This window comes from Simochromis diagramma, unplaced genomic scaffold (genome assembly GCF_900408965.1).
Source record: "Simochromis diagramma unplaced genomic scaffold, fSimDia1.1 OVJJ01000131.1, whole genome shotgun sequence".
NCBI lineage: Eukaryota > Metazoa > Chordata > Actinopteri > Cichliformes > Cichlidae > Simochromis > Simochromis diagramma.
Window position 1 is genome coordinate 11,513,349 of NW_024387200.1, and position 25,675 is coordinate 11,539,023.

At 41.5% G+C, this 25,675-nt stretch overlaps 1 protein-coding gene across 1 annotated transcript; it reads left to right on the forward strand.

Moving 5' to 3' along the window:
- The first annotated feature begins 21 nt into the window (after nucleotides 1-21).
- LOC120745572 (cAMP-regulated D2 protein) lies at nucleotides 22-23,993 on the forward strand. The gene is made up of 8 exons (XM_040050566.1): nucleotides 22-1,436; nucleotides 3,084-3,285; nucleotides 3,715-3,848; nucleotides 5,532-5,659; nucleotides 5,821-5,939; nucleotides 6,430-6,570; nucleotides 6,845-7,017; nucleotides 21,126-23,993. Exons 1-8 carry the CDS (start codon nucleotides 969-971, stop codon nucleotides 21,576-21,578), a joined length of 1,818 nt encoding a protein of 605 aa, XP_039906500.1. The 5' UTR covers nucleotides 22-968; the 3' UTR covers nucleotides 21,579-23,993.
- Nucleotides 23,994-25,675: the final 1,682 nt, after the last annotated feature.

The following is a 25,675-nucleotide window of genomic DNA, read 5'->3' on the forward strand; positions in this document are numbered from 1 at the left end:
TACGCATTCGTTTATTTATAATAACATATTACTACAATCAACTATCGTCAGAATGTTAAGTAATTAACACTTTGAAACAAAAAAGGGTTAATCTGAAAAAAACATACCATCTATATGTTTGATGGTGAAATTACACGAGAAACTGCTTCCATCATATAAGTGATTCTACAGTCTGAACTCTGGGTGCAACTCAAAAAGAAATATCACACTGTAATCATTATTACTGAAAACAAGAAAATTATCTAATCCCATACTTTTAAAAAAAAAAGCAAAAAAAAAGCAGGTTTTACGAATTTTCTGGATTTAAATTCGACTTTTAATTCTTTTCGAGAACAGCCGACATGCTAAAGATTGAGATCTTCCAAAAGGGGGAAATGTGTGTTAATAAAATAAAATAATAAAAATTAAAAATCAAAGCATATGCATACTTTTCTATGACATAACCCCAATTACAGAATAACTGTGGCATGTTGTTGTACATAAGGCCTGTAGATGGCACTGTGTACCTTGTGTTTGCTGTCCTCTGCCTGTAAAGAAAAGCGTATTAATAAATGTATTGGTTTTAATTATACATCAGTGACTGATAAGTCTAAATGGTAAAGGAGAAACAGATTTTTATATAAGCACAGAAACCGGCGTTCATGGAGCCCACTGCTTGGCTCATCCCTGTTTACCATTTGTGCGTGACTGCGATTACATTAAGCAAAGGAAAGACGACTCGTCCTCTATTAGTGGTCCTGCACCGCAGAGTCTGCATCCAGCTGTTCAGAGTCTACTGGACAGCACTCAACAGTAAGACAGAGCAGCTTTTGTCTGTTTAATCTTAATAAGGAACCAGGCAAATTGGAGTCACAAGCATGCAGAGTGTGCAGAGAGTTTCAGGCGTATGAGGGCCGCAGCCATAAGTCAAGTCAAATCGTGATCCAGGCAGCTGGTCTGGGGAAGTATTAAGAGTATTCTATCACAATATGGAGAACTGGCACTGTTTGCTGCTGCTGTGCACACTGAGTTTAGAGCTTTCCTCTGGAGGAGTTACAAAAAATGATGATGGCATCGACCTTGTCAGCTTTTTGAGAAATGTCTACCCCGAGCCGTTCATCATCAACCGAGACTTTGAGATAAACTCCGTCGAGGAGCTGGGACGCCCGGGGGACCCTGCAATCATACAGCAAACCAAGGACAAACCTGTCACTCAGGATACAGATGGGGCTGCTGGACCAGTGGTGATAACCAAAGATGGCCAGATCAAGGGGATTACTGTGGATAAGGCCCATGTATTCTATGGTGTTCCGTACGCAAGTCCTCCTGTTGGGGCTTACCGCTGGAAGCCCCCCAGACCTGTGAGTCTTTGGCGCGGGGTTTATGATGCCTCCTTTCCCAGGGCCGCATGTATGCAATTCTGCAGTAAAGCTATCACTGAGGAGTGCCCTAAGAGTGTAGGTGTATTACAACCTTGTATTTCTTTATATCCTGCTATGATGTTTTATATCACTTTAATGTTACAGCTTGAGGTTATTTTAATTGCTTCTGTTCTGCTGCTTTGTGATAATACATAGCTGTTGTGATTAATGTGCTGACATGCTAATTATCATAAAATGACACTAACAGTATAACACTGAAATTTTAATTTGCATAGGCTTAGTGCACGCAAACTTTCACATGTCAAAGATATTTCATATCCAGTTCAATTAGACTGGTTAGATGCAGCAGGTGGATCAAAAGAGCTGCCACTGACAGTGTGATGAAGCCATGGATGCTAAATTCTGCACTTAGAGATGAAACCAATTTCATTAGAGTAAAAGTGAACAATCCAGCCCAGTGAAAGTCGTTAGAGTCCATGTTGTAAGGCTCACGTCACATGGAGCGGCGTCCCTTTATGAGGCCATTGTTAATAAATTATATTTAGCAAAAAGATTCTCAAAGTGACAAATATCTATAAATAAAAACCTATGTATATTTATTTTTTATATATTTAAATTGTATTTACAGAATACAATTTCTAATCTAGTACAGTTATTTACAATGAGGGAGAGCAGTTATGCTACTTTGCTGTATGCCAGATTTTTAAGGACAGCTGATAATAATCTTGTGTGAGTAGAAAAGTAGTCAAAATCCAAATGTAATTTAAGTTAGTGATATTAAGAGTTTTTAACAACATGCTCCAGTTATCCATCTGTTTGTTTAAACCGGCAAACCTACCAAGACTATTAACAATATCTGTGTATATAAATAAGAACTATGTCACTAATACAATAAGCTTTCTGAATCAACTTTCTGTCTAAATATAATTTAAAAACATAACAACAACAACAACAACAACAACAACAAAAAAGTGCCAGCCACTTAAAATAACTGCAGAATGTATGTCGGTAAAATGACAGCAGATAACTGAGGCGATGAACAGTCTGCAGCTCAGGAGGTAGAGCTGCTCATCCAATAATTGGAAGGTTGGTGGTTCGATCTGGCTGAGATCACCAACCACCAACCAAGATACTAACCCCAAACTGTTGCACAGTGGGTTGGAGTACGAATGTGTGTAAATGGGTAAATAAAGTATGTTATATAAAATGCTTTGAGTGCTCCAGTAAAGTACAAAAGCATCATATAAGAACCAGAACATTTAACAAAAAGCGGTGAATCCAAGCACTCGTATATGCAGCACTGGGACTACCTAACCTCTGAGAAATTAAACTTTATTAAAAACAACTAACAAACAATATCAATAAAATTCATTCAGAAAATGTGAGTAAGCAAACTGAGTACACTAACCAAGAGACGGTGCTCAAAGGGGACAAATGTCCTTATTCAGTCCTAAATAAGGTGTAAGGAGTATAAGAAACCTGCTGTGTGAGCCTACTAATTAGTTTGTACCATAAACACTAAATAAATAATTTATATTCTATCTGCAGTTTTTACCTTTCACCTGGCTGGCAATTGCCTCCTAACTCGTATCCATGTATCCATGTATCCGTGTCACACACGGCCAGAACTATTAAATTCAAAAGAAAAAAACAAAACAAGATAAAAGTGACAACAAAAAGTGAAAAATTGAATGACCTGCATCCTCTAATGTCTCCAAAAAGGTCAGTGAGGATTGTCTCTACCTCAACATCTTTGTACCGCTGGATGTGGACTTGAGCTCTCCTCTGCAGAGCCACCTGCCTGTCATGGTTTGGATCCATGGTGGAGATTTCATTGCTGGTTCTGCCTCCAAGCCTCTGTATGATGGACGTTTCATTAGTAACTTCACCCACAGTGTTGTTGTAAGCCTGGAGTACCGACTGGGTAAGAAGGATTACGTTTAAATGGACCCATTAGTGTGTAACAGCCTGTGTATTTGAATCTCAATGCTTGTGTCACTCTATGATCCCACGTCAGATTTCACTGTGCACACAGGGATAAAATTCAGATGAACTTTAGCAGTGGACGTCTCAAAGGCAACAACAAGAAACTCGTGGAATCACTTAGTGAAAATAAGAATTTACTTATTATAGAGAGCATGTGTGTGTCTGTGTGTGTGAGACAGTACGAGCCTGAATAATGTTTGTGTGCCACTTTAAAATGGCCGAGCCTGTTGGTAATTACTCTGCTTTCCTGCAAGACTGAAAACAGGAGCTCTGATATGTGAACAGTAATTTGGAGCTCGGAGGAAATGAATGTCTTGCCTGAGTCAATTACGTCTTGTTGATCATGTGAAATCCTGCATCATTAAAGGTGCATTTGGGTTCCTTGTGTCGGGAAAAGATCCTCACACATCAGCTGCAGGGAATTATGGGATCCTGGACCAACAGGCAGCTCTTCTTTGGGTCCAACAGAACATTGCCGTGTTTGGAGGGGATCCTGCCAAGGCAAGCAAGCACACAGACACACACACACACACACACACCTAAGATAATTATTTTAAAATGAGGCATTTATTAATAAGGTGGGAATAAACATTGTAAGAAAACAGGACAAAAGAAGAAAAAGGGGAAAATACTGAGAGAATGACCACAGTGGGGAAAATAGTGAAGCAGTTGCTTCCAACAATTAAAGATACTCATTGTAAACTTTATGCTCAGAAGCTCCGACATATTTTCTCAAATTCATAAAGTATAAACATTTAAAGAAAAGTATAATCTCAGAGGGAAAAAAGGAAACACATTTCCAAATTTGATAACTCACTTGGTTTGGTTTAGACCAAAAGTATCATGCTATTTCCATCACCATATTTAATTCTTGGACTTTGCTAGAGTAACTTTTACAGTTTAAAGTCATTTTTGTTTATCTCCTGTCAAATGCAGCATCTTAATTAACCTTCTACTTAAAGCATGCTATTTGAACCCCTTCCACTTTTCTTTTAATCCAACTTTGTTGTGATTTGTTGCCCTTCACAAACAACAGATTGGAACAGCATTCAGGTGCCCTTAGATGGCCATTTTAAGGAGATCTGCTTTCAGTGACATCATCTGACATCACAATTCTTACCTTTTTCTGTCATTCTGTTGTATACCTGCTGGTGTGGTTGGGATAATTGTCCTCTTGTAAGACCGAGGCCAAGCTTTAGCTGTCAGACTCACTTTTGTCTCTAGAATACTTTGCTAAACAGGAAAGTTGACTCAATAACTGCAGTGTGCCCAGGTCATGTGTCTGCAGAATAAGCCCAAATTATCACCTCTCTACCACCGTGCTTGACATTTTGTTTGAGGTTTTTATGCTGATATGCTGTGTTTTGTTTTGTTTGGCAAAAACAAACAAACAAACATGTCAATGTCCATTATAGCCAAATATCTGCACTTTGGTCTCATCTGTCCAAAGGACGTTGATCCAGAATTCTTGTGTTTCTTTTTCAGATGCAACCTTCCAATACTTAGCCATGCAACCATGTTCTTTTTAGTGAAAAGAGACTTTCTCCTTGCAACTCTTATATTCTTTTATCATTATCATATTTAACATGCTAACTGAGGCCTGTAGGGCAATGTTTGTGGCCCACTATTGTTGATGCTGTTTATCCTCATATATACCTGAATTATCCAGACCAGCAAAGCACCAGAACTTCTGCTCTTATAGCAGAAGTTTTTTGCTGATGAAGAGTTTGTGCATTTGATTATCAGCACCGGTCTACTTTATAATTTCACTTTCTATGGGCATGCTCAGTTTTTCACAAACGTCTTCTACATTTTGGCTTAATTTAATTTTTGTTAAATAAATAATGACATGGTATAATATGTCCTCTTTTGTTGCTCATCTGAGCTTATTTTACCTCATTTTATTACCTGGTAAGGAACAGGTTATTTCTGTTACACCCTGATAAGTTAAGCCTTTCTCAGGTCAAGCCAACTCCAAATTACAAAGTTTCCTCGAAGAAGCAAACTTGCTTTTCTTTCCAAGCTCCTTAGACTACGATCACCTGGATGTACATGTCGTACATTTACTAAGCCTAACTTTTATTGTTCTGTTTGTATTTCGTTTGATATGAAATTAATATTTTTTGCAATATTAACAGAAATTAAGTTAAAGAATTTTAAGTAGCGACATTTTTTTAAAATCAGGTCACAGTATTTGGGGAGAGTGCAGGCGCTCAGTCGCTAAGCCTTCACCTGATGATCCAAAGCAGCAAGCCTCTGTTTAACCAGGCCATCCTGCAGAGCCTGCCCTTCTCCATCCCTCTGAAGACCAGGTGAGGAACTAACAGCTCAGGGCAATACTGGGCATGGATGTGAGATAGATGCATGCTTTGATTTAAAGCTGAGCATTAGATTACGTGAAAGATCTTGATCACATTTCAGGATGACTTCAACCTGAAATGTAATTTTCTTTTTTTCTGCACATCTTTCCCAGACATGATGCCCTGAAACTGGGAAAAGACTTTGCTAAACAGACGAACTGCTCTGTGAGCGACTTTGTCTGCCTGCTGTCTCTCACTCCGCAGGCCATCCTGGCCGCCCAGATGAAAACAAGTAGGACGCCACAAACCCCAGATTTAGAGCAACACTCATTGCTGCCACATATTACATAAGGAAGCAGGATATAGTATATTTGTCTGCAAATGACTGTGAAAAACATGTTCATAGTGAGATACTTGTAAACAAAATCATTATGGCTGAACAATGAGCCTCTAAAGGGGCAATTAGAGTAATTTTACTGTCTAACAGCAAGGAATAAATTTGATATATCTGCAGGCTCGACATTGTTATTGATCTGTATCACTGTGATTACATCATCGACAGCAGTTTTCAGGATGGATGAACTCACGGTTATAGCTTATAATTGAGGCAGGAAAATGCACTCTGGAGAAGAAGTTTAGTATAAGACTGAAAAGCTCCCTTCCTTAGACAAACAAATCACATTAATAGGATTTTGAGTTTTTATAACACTGCATACGATGCATTGCTTAATATACTTTTTTCCCCTCTGTGTTTTAACTTGCCAATCTGTTTTTGATCCCAGGTTCCAAGATTTTGAACCCATTCAGGTTTCTGGAGGTTTTTGAGACGTGGGGTCCGTATATCGATGGGGAGTTAATCAAAGAGCAGGCTGTCACTGCCTTTCAAAAGGGGCACTGGCAGAAAGAAAAGCCAATACTGCTGGGTAAGAGCAATAAGAGAAACCACATTGTATTATTACTGTTATTATTCACGATTTATATTTTATTCTCTCAGCTTTCTGCTTAACTCCCACTGGTTCTTGTTATACAACTATTTGATATGAAAATTCCGACATCATGACAAAGCTGAAGGCAATGTTTGATTTTTAAGTACAGAGACAATCAGAAAAGCCATTGGGCAGAAGAATCACAGCAAGTCCACAGGCAACACAGACATCTACTTGTTTCTTTAGAGTAATGTTGTTTTCTGTCCTGCAGGTACAACGTCCGAGGAGGGGGTTCTGTTTGCGTATGGGGTCTTCAACAAGCCAGTCTCCACAGTGGAGTGCACCGTGTACATCACAGCCATCTTTAAACAACACACCCTACAGATCCTACACAAGTACCTGCCCCTGTACAGGGATGCTGACCACAGAAATATGCTGGCTCAGGTAAGAGGAGTTTAATACCGTCTTTTTAGTGTTAGTATTGCTCTTAAATTGGAAAAGAGTCTTTCACATGGCTGGGGAGGAATTTCGGCCTGCTTTTGTTTTGCAGAATTTTGCAGACATTTTCAAACTTGAATGACCCGTTTAAAGCCCTGCTAAAGCATTTTGGCATTTCCTTCAGCACTTTCTGGCAGAGAGTCTTGTCTTGTAGCAGCCCCGATCATCACACTACCACCACCATGTTTGACTATTTGATATTTTTTTTAATGAAATGCCAGAGATAACTGGACACAAATCTTGAACAAAAGTTCATTTTTGTCCCATCAACCCAGAAAATATTTTCACAAAGTCTTGGGGATCATCAGATTTTAGCAAATGTGAGTTGAGCCTTTATTGTTCTTTTTAGTAAGCAGTGATTTTCGTCTTAGAACACAGATGCCATTTCTGCCAAGTCGCTTTCTGATTGTAAATGATGAACACATTGACCTTAACTGAGACAACAGAAAACTGCAGTTGTTTAGATGTTGTTCTCAGTTCTTTTGTGGTCTCCTGGATGAGTTGTGTTTGTGCTTAGAGTCATTTTGGAGAGAACTTCACCACTGTTCAAAGTTTTCCTCCCAACGACCTTGTAAACTTTTCCAGAATGTTTTTCTCATCTATTCTCAAGTTTCCTCGAAATATGGCATGATGGTGGTGTTTCTTTGAGATTTTTTACTTTCTCACGTATGACTTTGGATAGCTTCTATCCCTCATTAAACGAAATCATCATTTAAAAAGTACATTTTGTATTTACTTGCGCTATCTTTGTCTAATATTTACATATGCAAAAAAAGAAAAAAAGAAAAAAAAAGAAATAATCTAAATGATCAAAATTGACACCTTTTACCACTTTAAATATATAAAGTGCACCATACTGGCAAATATTTAAAAGTGCCAGTATGGTGCATATTATTAGGATGCAATGTTTGACTTTAAGCCTCAGTTTTATATAGGTAGGGCTGGTGTGCAGTTTAACACTGAAAACAGGTCAAATGTAGTCCACATGTAAAAGAAGTTCAATTTCTGGTTTGAACATGCTGGTTGGTGCGTAGGTCCTCTCTGTGCTAGCTTGTTAGTTTTTTCAACAGCTCTCATGGTTTTGATCTCTATCTCACACACTCATACTTAACAGGTGGAGAAAATCCATGTCACTTACATCGTCTTGATGCATTCTCAATCATCCAGGTAAGTCCATCTGGACGTAACGTTTTCAGTTGGAGAAATGTTTCGTCACTCATCCAGGTGACTTCTTCAGTCTCAGCTGACTGCAGGTTTCCAATCTTATAAACAGGACATTTGCATAATGACTGAAACCAGCCCACTGAAGGAACAAAGGGCTGGGAGGTCAGTTCCTTCATAATTATGCAAAATGTCATGACCATTGATCAACAACCACTGATCAATGGCCATGAGTCCCATTCACAGAGAGTTGGGGAATGTCTGCAATCACAGCATGTAAGATGGTGAAAGATGTACCCTTAGGCCCCCTCCTCGATTCAGAGATGGTCTTTCTCTTTTCACATAAATGGCCCCATGAAAAGTGGCAGGTAGCTCCATGCCCTCCTGGGTTTTAAATGCACCTTAGAACACACATGCATCAACACTACAATGAGCGGGTGGAGGGAGGTTTGGAGTCTTCTCCCACCCCCATTCTCTGCGACCTGCTGGAGCGGGGGGGCTAGGAGGAGGAGTTGGCCGTCCGACTGCGGTCTGGAGTGTGGGGCCTCCCTGCTGCTGCGGAGTCGGGGCGGTCTGCCTCTCCCCACCGCAGGGAAAAGGGTAACACCACCTGGGTCTGGGTGCAGTTCCCCCCTCCAGGGGTAAGGGTACCTAGACCCGGTTTGTAGAGTACGCTTGGGGAGTGTGATCGTGTGTACAGCGTCTCTTTATGTCTGTCTCCACGTTGGTTGAGTGTGGAGTAAGTGCATATGAGAGCATGAGGGTGGGAATGGATGTTTGTATCTGTGTGTGCCTGTATGTCTGTGTCTATATGTCAGGTTGGGTATCAGACGCCACCTCTCTGGGGACATCTCAGGCCCTCCAAGGTTTGGAGGCCTATCTCCCCCTACCACCACTTCCCCTGCCAGTGGCGGACTCCCTCAGACATCGGTGCGTTGGTGGTTCTTTGTGTCCGGGGATGGGCGTCCAGGTACACACCGGCTCACTCCTTGGCGGCCTGGAGCCTGGGGCTCGCTCGGGCCACTTCGGAGGTGGGGTGCCCCAGGCACGGCTGGCTGCCGGCGGAGCTCACGGGCGCGTCACTGCAACTCCCCCTGGCTTCTGCTCCGCGGCTGCTGAGTGAGCCCTCATCTGGGACTCTCCTCAGCTCTTTCTGGGACAGTGGCGCGGCTGCCCCTCTGTTGGTCTTCCTTGGTCTCTTGTGTTCTGGGGGCCTCTGGATGTCTGGAGTTTTGATCTCCTCCATACCTGCTTCATACCCTGGAGGACGGGGCTGTGGCCCCCCCGACACCCTCTAGCAGATCATTACAGGAAGGAACCTTTTAAAAAACAAAAAACAAGCGCGTCCATGCTCACAGGTGTACACACGGGTGATCACACAAAAAAAAAAAAGCGAAAAAAAAGTTAAAAAAAAAAAAAGAAGAAAAAAAAAGGCAGGTTAGCCTCCTTAGACTGTGAGATTTCCATCAGTAATGGGGGACATCTAAAAGCTGATGTGTACCTACACATACGGATCAGTATTTAAGGTTTGACTCTCATCATCCACTGGAGCATAAACTGGGCGTCATCAGGATGCTAAAACACAGAGTGAACACCATCCCCACTGACACAGCAGCCAGCGAGGCAGAGGAAGATCAAGAAGGCCCTGAGTAAATGTGGTTATCCCAGCTGGACTTTTGTCAAAGCTGGGAAGGCGCCAAAAGAAAGCTCCAGCCGATCCAGGAGAGAAGGACAACCGCTGCCCAAGCGAAAACCTGTAGTGATCCCATATGTGTCAGGAGTATCGGAGCAGTTGAGACGCATTTTTTCTAAACACCGGGTCTCTGTGGCTTTTAAACCCCAAAACACGCTGCGCCAAAAATTGGTCCACCCCAAGGATCGGGTCCCCCGACACAAACAGAGTAACAGAGTGTACGCTGGTAAGTGCAGGAGGATTGCCAGGATTTATACATCGGGGAAACCAAACAACCTCTGGCGAAGCGGATGGCACAACACAGAAGAGCCACCTCGTCAGGCCAGGACAGAATCAACCTTTGGAGACATGTCACTTACAGCTGTTTGTAGTAGTCTTTTTTTTCATACCAGCAGCATGAAGTAACAGATTTAGATCAATAATTATTCATGACTGCTTAAATTTCCAGCGGACACTAATTTTATGATAAATTGCTTCAGATATTTGTAATGGTTAACATGATGGTTGGTAAGCAAACCAACATTGTCTGATGTTGGCATGTGCTAGCATAAACATCTATGTGTGCTGTGTTTATCATTAATTTTCATGAGGGAAAAATGAGAAAACCCCCGAGCAGTATTCTGGCTGCGATTTTGATGAATAGTGTAAGGTGTCAGCCTCTGGGAGCGGGTCAGGAGGTGACACCTATTTAGTATTCAGTCACAGCTGACTGTGCAGTGAGGCTGTCCTGCATTTCTTCGTGAAGGGTGCTTCTTCACAGGACCGGGGGTCAGTGCAAATATCCGAGCATTGCTGGGAAATGTATTTTAAAGAAGCTGTTTTGAATTTTTCCTGCCATGCTACTGTGATTTATTATTGCTGTTCCTATATAAAGAGGAAATGTTTTCCCTCACTCATTAAAAGTGTAACCCCTAGCCTCCATTGCCAACCTTGAAATTATGACAATAATTATGGTTGCCTGCCAGAGACAAAGTTTTGAAGAGACCAAAGGCTAATTATCTAGAGTCCCTTGCTTGCATTTCCTCTGCTACAGGGTGCACTGATTAACACTTGAAGAAGAGTTCACAGAAATAGAGAAATATTCAGTTCACAGAAGGGGAAGTTTCTGAAGCATGCTGCTTTTGATCCGACAAATTGCATATAATTAATATTCCTCCGTTTGCTGTGGCTTCGTTTCTATCGTTGTTCTATCTGGTGGCTGTCAGGAAAGTGTCAGGGAGCTTTACATTCAGCCAATAATTTGCAAGAACCTGCAGAGCCGAACATCTCTACAAACCTAATGCGCTGTCTGTGTTCAAGAAGTCAAACAGCTTATGTAAAAGAAAAAAAAGGATGCATTTACATAATGAGCTGCATCTGAAGAGGTTTTGTTTTGTTCCATTCCTCCTCTTGCTCACAGCCTGAACAGTAAATCCTCACACACACTCTGCCACACACATGCATCAATAACTACTCATTGCGTGGCTGTGTGAGGCAGGACATCACGTATGGATCGATAACCCTCCTGGCCAGTGCTTGGTGTGTAATGAGGACCCAGCTGTGTTGTACTGTCTGCCGCCTGTCAGTGTGTAATGAGTGATGGGAAACTGAAAACAATTGAACTCTTGCTGCTGAAGTTGGTTTGAAATAAATGTTGCATTTCCTTATGACCAGACTGAAAAGACAGGAAGATTTCACCACGCATCAAACTTTGGCATTATAAGTAACCTTCCAGATTTCAGTGGAAATCAAACAACATGCTTTAACGCTGCCTACAGAGGGAGCTACAGCTCCACTGTCTCTCATTCAGTATTTTTTTTTCTCACCTCCATCATTTGTATGGGTGAATCATGGGGACCACCTGGAGTCAGGGAGGTTGTCTGCTTGAGATTCAGCTTGACTGCTCCACTAAGAAGCAACTCGTCTCTCCTGAACATCTACAATGACAGGGGGGACGAGCTGAGGAATCACAGATGAAGTAGAGGACAGGCTTCCAGAGGAGGAAGCAATGACTGGAGGAAGACACCCTGTTTGTATTAATGAGAGTAGAGTGAATAACAAAAACATCTCTTAGAATGACGTACTCTGATTGGCCTTCAAAATGATTATAAGATTGTAAACTCCATAAAGGTACAATCTCTTGCAGCCTGTGTTATACTGCATCAGCTCAAACTAAGTATATAAAAACAACTGTCACCTGAGTGTAATCTTAAATAATGTCATAATCACTGATGTTAAAAACTGTAATACGTTTGCTACATGTAATATGAGCAGTGTTAGTCATTGTGACTGACCCACAGAGAATTAGCTGTTGACTTTGCAGTTCCCCACTGAGTGTTTTAGCATCACTTACATCATTGTTTTGGTTCCTACGTCCAACAGCTGTTTCTATGGTTTAGTCTCACTGATGTCATCAACCTCATTTTCAAGTAGCTGCTTTCAGAGAGGGAGCTTTAATAAATCCAGAGTAAATAGCCTGAGGTACACTCAGCACTATCTGTCGGCATCGAACAGCAAATAAAGTCAGGAACTAGCTGGCAAACGTGCTGGAGATTTTTCCAGTTAAAACGCCAGCTATTTCCAGAAAGACTAAACAAAGCAAAAAATGAAATATCCAAAGTCTGAATGTATCTGTCCAAAAATCAAGATAAACTGCAATAAATACAAGTGTCAGATTGAGATTAAACATGCAGCTAGCCGGCTTTTTATCTTGCAATATGTAGTAGTACCATTACTGGTAGCATGTTTTCCAAAATTGTGGCTTTGAAGCAAAACGATACTGAGCCATGGGGGCAAGTTCGACTTACTGAAAAGTAAAATATATATGTTCTACCTTATAAATAACCATCATCATATTTGCAATAATTCAGAATGAACTATTAGAGGTATAATTGCCACAAAATTAAAGAAGCATACTGATGACATGGCATCAGTCTTGTTTTGCCATTTTGAGCTGCGTTTTTCACACATGTGTGACACTAATGTTTAGTGTTTGCTGCGTTTTTACTAACTGGAAAGTTTCTTTTTCTGTCCAAACGTACGTTTGGAAGACTTGGTTCCACACTTCAGTCTCAGTATGGTGTACAGAGGTTAGCACTGTTGCCAGCTAGAAGGTTTTGGATTTCTGATCTTCCAGCAGTGTTTGTTGAGTTTTCATGTTCTTCATGTTTCACTGTGGCCGTCTCAGGTGATGTTCTAAACGGGCTGTAGGTGTAGATGTGAGTGTTTGTGGTTATGTGCTGCCTTTTCCCACCCAAGGAAAATCATGTAAAACATTTTTACCTTTCAGAAAGATGCATTTATTTCTTGAATTTAAATCATAAACACCAATAAAACCAGCAAACCTCATATATTCCTTAGCTATACACATGAGGAAAATGAAGTACAACCTTACTGCTTCTATAGGAATCAAGAGGCTGATAATCAAAGGCACTTCATTAGTTGATCATTAGCAGCTGTGCCCACTTCTGCACTGAAGCAAAAGATTTGCTGGTCTGAAGCAGTCAGGTGTGTCTTAACTCAATAGCAGAAATGATCGTTCCAGCAAATTCACCCCAAAGTCAGATTGTGAAATGCTCTGTGAAACATGCACCTCAGACTTTACAGGTCTGAGTTAGCATTTCAAATATAAAGTTCATGACGGTGCAGGACTCTTCTTTCTTTCAGCAGGTTTCTGTCACATTTTTCAATTCAGAATGGAAGGTATCTTCCCCCAGGGAACTCCAGGGGGGTCAGGAGGTGACACTGCTGGATATATTTAATATTCAGTCGCAGTTCACTCTGCAGCTGGGAGTTGGTAAAATTACAACAGGAGCTTACTCTTCCACGTACACACACTGTGTGTCTTTATAAATGCCACTTTTCCCAAGGCCCGCAGGGGTCAGCGCAAAGACCAACCAGTCACAGTGGAAGCAGATGTGAAGAGCTCAGCTTTAGTCCTACAATTTTTATATTTATGGAGTATATACATTTTCTCTGCATTAGACAAACACAGTATTTCTGAATGCATTTTGAACAATACGACTAACATAATCAACTTCCTTCCCATTGAAAACCCCACTAACCAAGTCTATGAGCTCTGTGACAAGTCTCGCTATGGCAGAATTATAAACACCTCTGCTGTCCTAAGGAAAAATGAGACTTGATTTTGTAAGCGAGGGAATTTCAGCTGAATCACTGACAAGCTCATCGACTCTGTGTGAAGTGCTGCCATCACTATGAGCAGTTTCAGTAAAGCGGCAGCTTCTGTCAGACTACTAGAAATGACGTGGTACAGATTTTTATGTCTGTGAAGGTTCTCGGTCATCCAGGTCATCGTAGTCCAAGGAGCTTGGAAAGAAAAGCGTCTGGAGGTTGGCGAGCAGCCTCCCAAAGAGAGAGTGAAGGCCAGAGAGATTGCAGGATCTAGCTTTTATACTCCGGTCACTCCCACCGCTCATGTGCTGTTAGATCATTAACGATCTGACCAGTGCTGCGGGGAGGGAACACAAAAGGGCCCAAACAGTGCTACCAGGCCATCACGCGCCCACCCATAAAAATAGGGCTTAGACAGCCATGAAGTTAGTTAACATTTTGCCAACACTTGAAGTTGTATTACTAGGACACAGCCCTTGATAATGCATCAGCCAAAACATTGTCTGCTCCCTTTATGTGTCAAACTTCCAGATTATATGGCTGAAGAAAAAGGCACCATCTCAAACGCTGATTGGGATTCTGGGGATTCTGAAGAAAATGAAGGAAGGTGAGGCGATTGTGATCTGTGTAAACTAAAACGGGATTTCCCCCTGCCCCTACATACACTTCAAAATGTTGTAGAGCCCATATTAAAGCCGATGCGCCCTTCTACACTATCGAGTAGTTCGTTTGGTATAATTTGAACTTCTGGGAGAAAAAACTGACAGGAAGGTCCACTCCATCCTCCCCCTCCTGCAACAGAACAGCTTCGGCTCCCACCATACCAGTATCTACCTGTAGTTTGAGTGGCTTATCCATGCAGGGAGCCGCTAGAGCAGGTACAGAGGAAATCAAAATTTTCACTTCCTGAAAGGCTTCCTGACAAGGTGGCGTCCAAAAAATCGTAAGCTTGTAGCCAAGAAGGTTAGAAGCTACAGTGGAAAATTCTTACAGAATTATCTGTAGTAGCCAACAATCCCAACAAAGCAACCAAGTTACTGAGTGGCTCAGATGTCCCTGTAAAATGGAATCGCCAGGCGCGCATTGGTGTAACATCCTCTGCACCACGTGCACAGACATGATAAGGCTTTAACAGGTATGCATGAAAAAGTGATTTCCTTCTGTGGTTGGGAGTAGCAACCAGATGATTTTGATCTGACACCTGCCGCAGTGTCTTCCAATCATCCTGTAAAACTGCTAGTGGACCCTGAACAGTGTGACCACAAACCAATTAATTTGGGCTGAACCCAGTCCCAGCCTGAGTAACTTCTCGTACCACTAGCATGAGCCAGTCCCTCATTGTTTTGGTTTCTACGTCCAACAGTTATTGGTAGGCAGTCCCTCCTTCCAGTCACGATCCACTTCCGTACAATAAGCACGCAACAGGACTTCAAGGTTTGGTGAAACCTTTTGATAGCTCCCTGACTTTGTGGATGGTAAGGATTGGACTGGGCATGTTTTACCTGAAGGAGCTTCAATATTTCTGTGAACATACTTGATGTGAAATTTGTCCCTCGGTCACTCTGAACAATCTTTGTGATACCAAAAACCGAGATAACCTGTGACAGGGCTTTAACCACTGCTCTCTGGTAATGTTGGGTATTGGGTAACCAGCTGTGTAGCGAGTAGTTAAACACATCACTGTTAATAAGTAGATATTTCCTGCCTTTGACCTGGGTAACGGCCACACACAATCAATCAGCAAATGCTCAAAAGGCTGGTCACTTGCTGGAACGGGACATAAAGGTGCTCAATTGCTTGGTTGGGCTTTCCAATCACTTGACAAATGTGACCTGTTTTAATGAACAAGGAAATGAACTTTTTCAGTTTTGGCCCAAAAAAATGGCAAAGGACTCTGTCATAAGTTTTCTGAACACCTAAATGTCCAGCAGTGGAATCATGAGCCGTCTTCAAGACATCCGCTCTAAGTTTATGTGAGATGACAGAAAGCATGTCCCATTAAAGCTGGGCGTACATAGTGCGATTTTTGGCCCATTTTGAGCCGATTTTTCAGTCGTGCGACCGTTTTGGTGATTGGCCCGAGTTGATATACTGCTTAACGATGGTGGCCAAGAGCAACTTCACCCTGTACTAGCTCTAATGACAAAAACAGATGATGTAACGGTACAGTCATTACATTTCAACTCATACCCAGGACTTTAGAACAGCAACCAGTATCAATTTCTGAGGGCAACACTGGGATAAATAAATGATAAATCCAAAGCACCTCTGTCTCTAAGAATGTTTACAGCTATCTTGTGGTCATGACCCACCAATGAGACTAAACCTGCAGATACGTATGGTCTATACCCTGGGTCAGTGAACTGGAAATCCAGTGAATTTCTTTGAATAATCCCAGGAGTAATCGCAGACCTAGTGTGAAACTGCACAGCAGCTATTACCTTATTCCTTTCAATGGGGGCAGCCAAAACTGCAAAGGCAATGTTTCACTGAACGAGTACCCTGTGCAGATTTAGCCTCAGCCTGCAACAAAGGGCACTCATTTTCCCAGTGCCCTTCACCTAAACAGTAATTGCATGTCCTACTTTAGTTTCAATTTGCGCTGGTAGAGTCTTGTTTAGTATTTGCATTCTGTTGGCCCTTTCTCCCAACTAACAAGACAATCTCCCTGCTTCCAACCACAACCTCCTTTGATTGTCAAAGTAAACCCATCTGCCAACACTGCAGCATCAGAAGCATTTTTCACTTTCTCCTCATTCAAGTATGTAGCTACTCGTTTAGGAAGAGTGGACCATAACTGCCCAGCAAAACAAGCTCCCCCAACTGTTCAAATGTACTTACTCCAGAGGCAGACCACTGTCGTATCTTAGCCAACCTCTCAAAATGCAATAAATAAATAAATATTGTCATAAGCTAGTAGAGACATCAAAAAGTTCTCTGAAGTCTGGTGAGCTAGTCTGACAAGAATCAGTAAGCTGACCCTTAACCAGGTTTAGTCTATAATGCTCTAAAGTTAGTGAGAGGCACACAGCAAGCTAGAGTTCAGAGTTTGGTCTTGAGCTTGTTTTTGTCCTACAGCACAGTGTGAACAGTACTTTTTGGAGTGCACCATGATGAAAGAGCAAACCTGACATGCCTAAGCTGAAAAAGCTTTGCCTAGTGAGGCCAAAGCTTGGACTGTCCTGCAGTGTGCTTTATACAGAGTGATGCAACTTGGGTAGTGTTGTTTCTGTGTGATTTCTACTGATGACTGGAAAAATCTCATACTTGGGCTCTGACGTAGATGCTGCACCTCTCCTCTCTGGTGCACCTTGAGATGTTTTATCAAACAACCTGAATGAAAAAGAGCCATAACCTATTTTTTACTCCCAAGCTTGGCATTTAAGCAGATTTCTGTTTGCTATCTGTCTTTTGTCATCATCTCTTACTAAAAAAAATTCCCAAAAGGAACCTTATCAGGATGTAAAAAAAACCCAAACATTATCTCCATGGAGACGCAAATGGTGCCATGACACAGAACAATATATTGAACACAATTAACTTTACTGAAAAGAGGCAAGGGCAAGTTATTCCAGGGGTAGAAGATGAGGATCGGTCTGGGTGGAACACTCTAGGTCTCAGAAGTGGTATTTACCAGATGTCATCATGTGGTCACATGTAGGAAATAAAACCACAAAGGTGGAACTAATAGTAAAACAGAAGGTGGGATATTAGGAAGCAGCAGCAGACAGGAAAACAATCTAGTATCAGCAAATGGTCCAGCATTACATGACTGCTTACAATGGAAGTGGCCCAGCTCAACCGTTCTGGAATCTCCAGATAACATTAGGCTTAAGGGTTCCCAAGAGAAGAACTCATTTAGGAAAGTGGTGGAAAGAGCTTCCTGGTGGCTCTGGCCTAGGAGAGATGACAAGGCCTGGAAACTGTATGGAGATGACTAGTGTTCATTGCTGAACAGCCAACTCATGACCTCAGTGGCCACATTTACTAAAAATGGTTGTGATATGCCTTCTCTTATGTAAATAAAAATGTCAGTAATTGAAATTGAAATGTCCTTTGGTAACATGGTAATTTTGCATTGTTCCCTCTTTTGCTGCCACTGCTCCTTCCTTGGACGACTTTTGATAGATACTAACCACCGTATCCCACAAAAGCCGGAGCTCTGGAGATGTTCTGCCCGGTCTATCACAGCTTGGCTCCTGTCAAACCAGGTCAAATCTTTACACCAGCCCATTTTTCCTGCTTCTAACACATCAACTTTGAGGATAAAATGTTCACTTGCTCCCTGATATATCCCACGCACTAACAGGTGCCACAGTGAAAAGATAATCAGTGTTATTCACTTCACCTGTCAGTGCTCAGAATGTTATGCCTGATCGGTGTACATCCATAGATGAATACGTTCAAATGCACAACAGTTACTGAATGGAATTTTTAAAGCATTTGTTCTTTCTGAACATGACAATAATCTGACACTGGAGAAAAGAAGCGTGCCCAAAAACAAAAACAGATTTTAGCAACGAGAGAGCAAGCTGGACGGGGGAGAGAGAAGAATAGAATAGAATAGAATAGAATAGAATAATCCTTTAATTGTCCCACAAGGGGAAATTTGGGTGTAACAGCAGCGATAAAGACACATAAACAAACAAACAGTACACAAGACACAGAACAGAAACATACACAATTTTTACATATTTACATCAAGGACAGTGGTTACCAAAAACAGAGTACTGTACCGTTATTAAATTAAATTAAATACAGATAAGAGGCAAACCCAGGTTGTAGTGTGAATCGGTTGATAAAATAGTGCCAAGTTGTGAGGAGAAATTCATTTCAAAAGATGTAATAAACATAACTTGTGCTCGTATTGCCTATAATGTGTGAGACATGATCATAAACCTGTGTGGCAAAAAATAAATAAGTAAATAAAAAGAATTGAGTGAGAGAGACAGAGAGAGTCCCGTCAAAGTCAGCAAGTTGTTTTCAGCTTTCAGATGTTCAGCTGTGTGGGTGCAGGTTGTGTGCTGCTGAAAAAGACACATTGGTTTCTAGGTAACAGGCAGGAGAAGACAGTCTACCTTCATTTTCTTTGCTTCCTTTTAGCCGAGAGGGAACAACATTTTTGCTGCTCTGCCCTTAGCCCATCTCTTTGTAGATGCAAGGCTAATTAGTTATTCTTTTTCTTTTCTACACACGGCAAACTCCACAAGAATTGCAGTAAAGTACCGACTTGGATGTTTCTTTAATTTTAAATCAGATTGGTTGTTTTCATTTTGTTTCCAGGTTTAATACCATTTAATACTAGTATCTGACTAGTTAATTAATATAGAGCTACTTATCCAGCATATGGAACATACAGCCATGAAATTTGTCCATACTTAACCTTAACCCACAGGTTATTATGGCTTTAAGCAAAGGGTAGGCAGTAGGCATCCATCCATCCATCCATCCACCCACCCACTTCTGTTTCCCCAGTTCAAGGTCATGGGGTGAATTGAGCCTATCTCAGCTGTAATATGGAGCGAGACAGACATAGTAATATAATAAGAATATGGTAATTACTAGGGTAATCTTTGTGTGTGATCTAAAATGAGTTGATGATCTGTAAGTGTGGCAAATTTGCAAAAAAGAATTCAGAAGGGAGCAAATATTTTACACTGCACTGATGAGTAAAGTGCAGAAATAAAGTACTATTTGAAAAGCTTGAGTGGTCATAAGTAAATGACAGTTTTCGCAAAGGTGGGCTTACCTACCTTGACATGACCCTTGCCAATGTCAAACTTTAGGTGAGCATCATAGATGTGAATGGTGGATCTGACTGCAAATTTAAAGGACTTTGTGTTAGCAACTTGTCACTCAGAAAGCAGCACCCAATAGACACAGTGCTTTTCTCTAAGCCGTAAATGGTAAGGTGAACATCGAGCTTTACTGAGATTTGAAATTCGCAGTTGAGACTACAGCAGAGGGCCAGAGACATGAGTGCGAGTTTAAGGCAATTCATTATTAACTTCACTTTGAAGAGTGAGATGATGATGACCATTTATTGTTCCAGAAAAAACTGTTTGATGAAGATTTGATGCATTACTGTATGAGGAATATTGAGTGAACTGCATGTCAAGCAAAAGGCTTGTTTTACAATTTTGAATAGCGTCTTTCATACACATATAAACCTCATCATCTTATTGATTCTCTTATCGACTTTCATTAGGTTCTCAGTGGCTGCACTTTGAGAGTGGCCACCATCGTTAAGCAGCATATCAAAGACATGACATTTATGTATTCGTTCTTTTTGTGCATGCTGTGTGGTCAAATGTTTCTGCATGTTCAAGGTATTTCAGGTCTTTGTTATGATAAGTGTTGGCGTTATTGCTCAAAAAAGTAATGTAGTGCACATATTACCCAGAACACTTAAGTGATGCAGTTGTTACAAAACAACCTGAAACGCATTGTCTCATAATTGTCAGTTAACAATATAAACCTATAGACTACAGTTCCACACACTCCCCTGGTACATTTCCTACAATCAGCAGACTATTGCACAAGTTCAGATAGAACCGATAGGCAAGCAGAACAACAATTTCAAGGAACTAAAGTACTAGGAGCTGGTTCTTTACAAGAACCGGGTCTCTATTCCCATGCCTCATAAAGCTGATAAAAAGTCCAGGTTTGTGAAAGTCATTACAAATCATCCTGAGAGTGTAGATTTGCCAAATTTCATTATAGTTCAGGCACTAAGACAATTTTGTGCCAACCCACCCATGGGATGTCTGATTGGACTTTGGTGGTACTATTAGTAAGGTTGTGTTTTCTGGAGTTATATAATTTATGTTTTACTCCAGTCTTATCTGATCTTAATCTGCAAAAACCACAAAGATCAGGTGGTGTTACTACAGGAAAAACAATGCTGATCATCAGAGTTAGTGGGTTTTATCTTCATGCAACATGCTTGTTTGTAAAACATGTAATAACAAGACAATTAAGACATATAAAGTTATTTAAGTCTGAGCCACTACAGTGCTGAGAAATCATTGAAATCAGTTTAAAATAATGTGACCTCACCATCTCCCTCTTATTTTCCTTTCCTCAGATTGTTACGGATTTTGTCTTCTTATGTCCATCGAGGAGGTCAGCACGTGCTGGCACAGCAGCGGGGAGCAAGTTCTGGATGTATGTTTTTGACCATGTGATCTCGGACCGCAGTGTCTGGTCAGGTCTCACTTTCTGCTATGAGCATTCCTGCCATGGTGCAGAGCTGCCCTTTCTTTTTCATTCAGCCTCTGTGGCCAACTTCACCCTGTCACCGCCGGAGAAGCTGCTGTCCAATCGAATGCTGTGCTACTGGGGTGCCTTCGCTCACACCGGCGACCCTTCCTCCAGGAGCCAACAGACAACTTTCTGCCGGGAGCAGCGTCTGCCTATTTGGCCGCGCTATTCTGACACCAGTGGCTTTCTGGTCATGAACCTCACTGTGCGTTCCCATACACAAGCCGGAACCAGAAACCATATATGCGATTTCTGGGACCAGCTGGGCATCTACTAGAGAGGGAACAGGCTGGGCATGCTGTTCTTTTGTTGAAACTAGATTCAAAAGAATGGCTCTTTTCCCTGCATTGTTTTGTTTCTAAAAGTAGGATATGTAGATGTCTGCTCTAGCTTTGCTCTAGAGTTAGTTAGTTAGTTAGTTAGTTGATGGAGTTTTGCTAGTTACTACAGTACTGCCCTTTTGTCTTTTGTTTGTTGCAAGTAAACCATGTATTTGTTTGTATGCGAGATTTCTTTTCTAATTGAATGCAAGTCTGCATGACTTGAATTGTTATCTAGGAGCAAAGCAGCCAGACGGTACTTTTTAGCTATATCAGTCACCAGACTGGATTATTACAACAATTCACAAATTAGTTACCATAATGTTTGGTACAAAAATTCATTGCTTAGGGGGAATCCTGCTAATTCTGTTCTGTTGTTTATTAGGGATTTGCATATTTGGACTGGAGTGAAATGTCTTGTCAACTATGTGGTGTGGTCCAAAATATTTTTCTGCCCTGAAAACACATCACTGAGTTATTTCTGCTCACAACTTATTAGGACCTGCAGCCATATGTTGTTCTAAGAGAAAAGCCTCCCTTTACAAAATGTTATGACTCATGAGACACTGGCATCAAACACTTAGCCAGAAGAAAGCTGGTTCTATCTGGCAAAAGGGGAAAACGAATGCATTTGGTAACTGTGGTAAACATCAGTAGGACGACTGGCTGATGGGAGGCTAGTTTGGTTTTTGGGATCACGTCTGCTATGCAGGCTAATGTCAAAGAAATGCAGAATATCTCAAACAACAGGAAATTGGATTTATGTTGACTCGTAGCAAGTTAATGGTGAGCTGGTGAACCATATCTTGCTGCCTATCTGTAACCAAATCCTTCCTGGAAATACTATTTACCTTATATAACCTGCGACATTAAGGCAAAGTGATTGAAGATTAATTGAACTAATAATGCTGGTAGAGAAAACCACTGACCGGCATATGACAGTATGGTAAATACTCTACTTTAAATGTGGGTCACTGGAACTAACTGCCAGTCACAAAGCAATGGTAAAGAGGGAATTGTTGCATATGAGCCCTAGAAGGCAGCATGGTACTACTCAAATTTGGGCTGCCAGTGATGTTTTTGCTTTTTGCACCCCCCTGCAAACCCCAGTAGTCTTGCAGTGGCACCATTTCTCACACGTCATTGTTATGCTCTCCTGGCTATTGTTTCTATCTTAGATTATTAAGTAATTAAGAATTAAACCCATGTCAGTCTCCACTTTATATTGTACCTTATGAGCCAGGTAATAACCCTAAAGGCCATCAGCAACACATCTGCGTGTTGTGAAAAGTAAATGGCTTGACGCTCTCAGCTAAGTCACTGACATTTTATTTGACATGTTATGTCAAAACAATTCAGTTATGATTCTCATCATATCAGTCTTGCCAGTAAGTGATATGGGTCCACAACGAATGCTAATCTAAATTCACATAAATAAGGGTACAGCTTGTCATATCATCCAAGAACAAAGGAGGCAGTAATTTGTGTGAAATAGTTGTAGTTTATGAGTTTTACGTTCCAACAGAAGTGGTTTGAAATCTTTCAAATCCTTCACTTGATCTGGGAGCTTAACTGGCAAATGTCCAGTCATAAGCCTGCTTCCTTAGCCTTCAGGCGTTCACCACTCCTGTCTCTTTCTAGAGCAACTGAAGTGGCCTCTCTCCCTACTGGCACAAAGGCCACAGTGAATTGTCCTGTTTCCTTTGGGGCCAGTTTAATATATGCCACAGACACACACACACGACCATTTTTATTGGCTGTTTACACACGACTGGTAGAGCGCTGACACACTAGGGTGTGTTGAGGCCACCTCATTATCTCAGCAGACATTTACTTTGCTGCCATCCAGTATCAAAGCACGGCCCTGTCTGAGATGGCCGCACAGCTAATCAATTGCTGTTCATCCCAACACTGCGCCAAAGGCTGTGCTCACAGGCTGTCCCCCTCCCCCTAAAAAACCCTGCTGCTCATTATTGTGACAGCTGATAAGAGGGAGATGGAGTGAGAGCGAGAGGGGACAAACAGACACAATCCTTTCTGTTGCCTGTATAATTTAGAAAAGGTTATGGAATCAGTGTCTGGCTGTCACTCTCCAGCTCCAGATCAAGGTTGTTGGCTTTGCACAGACATTCCAATAAGATCTAATTATGGCCACTGCATTTGCAATTAAAAATCAGATGACAGCCTTCGCTGCCCAGTATGCTGCTTGGGACAGTTAGAATACAGCAGCACGCTGTTCACTGGCGTCCTTCTCAAAACAAATTGGGCTCGTTCAACTTTTAACCTCCTAGGACCTGGCGTCCCAATATGTGGACATCACATTTTGGGTTGTCTAGACCCAAATGCTAATTTTTGCTCTACAAGGGCCTGATATCCACTTACGAGGACGTTATACTGCCACTGTTCTTTCAAAATTTAAAATGAATGTCCTCTTATGTTGATCTCTTTTTTCTCAGAAACAAAAATCAGGTAAAAAAAAAAAAATCAGATAATTCTTTGTTTTTACATTCATCAGGTCCCAATCAGCCCAAATAGCAGAGAGAAATTAAAAATGCACGTCATGACAAAGTTTGGGTCTTAGGAGGTTAAAAACAGTTTGACATAATAAGTGTATTATGTGTTCTTGCTTTCAGTCAGTGAACTGATTTAAAATGTATGCCACTCTCACATCTGTGTATACTGTTGTGGAAGTTTTCCATTAAATAAAGCCTGCAGACAAGCGGTGAGCGGTAGCTAACATTCTTTAATCCAAACACAAAGAACAGACAACCAAGCTTGATGAAGTCCCTGCATGACCGCGGGACAGACGGTCAGCAGAGTCTCCCTGAGCCCAGCATGGCTCTCAGTTAAATACCTTCTCCAGGAACAAAAGGCAGTGCACAGCTGTTTCACACCTTAAGGTTCACACTCCCTTGCTGCCTCCCAGAGTCCTCGAAGACACAAAAGACTCTTCCTGTGGAGTTGTCTGCTTCCCCCAACTTCCTTACTACACCCCCACCATCTCTCTTACTGTATGAGTGTGAGACATGTTAAAATCCAGTGGCACCAAGGTATCATACAATAAAATAATGTGATTAATACATAAGTAAAAGAAATTCCTATACAATACCTATAAAGTTAAATGTGAAACTGACATAAGGAAAATACATAGCACTAAGCAAATCCAGAAACAACACTTCTGAAGGATTCAGTTTCTGAAAAACAAAACAAAACAAAACAAAACTCTCTAGACTTCTGGGCTACGCATCAAATCCGACTTTTTTGACCCTATGCGACCCAAATCCAATCATGGTGTGACGGTGTGAACGGCACAAATCCGACCTGGGTCACTTTCGTATGTGGTCCGATACATATCTGATGTTTTAGAAAGCGACTGCTGTTTGATGGTCACGTCGCATTAAATCCGTCTTTTACGTCACTGACACGAGACAGACGCCAATTATCAGCGCCGGAGAAGACATGGTGAACGCTTCCTGACCATCCCGTGTAGATGTCAGTGAAACTGCTGGGAAGACAACGTTGGAGAAACGTGAACATTTAATTTGTACTGTATAATCTGCAGATTCTGACAGAAATCTATCCTTTGAAGCAGCGCTCCTCTGAAACAGCAACAAGGATCATTATTAGACCAAATGTAAATAACAAAATAACTTTAACTTAAAGCGAAATTGGGAAACGTAAAGTCCGAAACAAGTCTTTATATTAAGGCCATCAGTCACACAATACTGTTTGGTCTGGGTCTAAACAGAGCGCGTTGTCTTCTTTTGCGCATGCGGGCCGCTTTGAGCGTTCACACTAGAGCTATGCTTCTCTCCTCTCTCTCCAGCTACCACCTGTAAACTCTAGACACCAAGGTGTTCTCAACCCAAGACCAACAGTCTGTGACCTGGGTTTGCCCTTGGTTCTCCTCCCAGCAGGATATGCCAGGACACCTAGTCTGATACCTGAACCAACTTAGCTGTCTCCTTTTCAATGTGAAAAAGCAGCAGTTCTACTATGAGCAACTCTTGTATGTCATCCTTGGATTCTTCATCTCTAAGGTTTAAACCTCAGG

Coding starts and splice junctions, on each gene's coding strand:
- LOC120745572 (XM_040050566.1), top strand. CDS start 969: ATGGAGAACTGGCACTGTTTGCTGCTGCTGTGCACACTGAGTTTAGAG. Junction 5,660..5,820: donor TCCATCCCTCTGAAGACCAG/GTGAGGAACTAA, acceptor CATCTTTCCCAG/ACATGATGCCCTGAAACTGG. Junction 6,571..6,844: donor AGAAAAGCCAATACTGCTGG/GTAAGAGCAATA, acceptor TCTGTCCTGCAG/GTACAACGTCCGAGGAGGGG.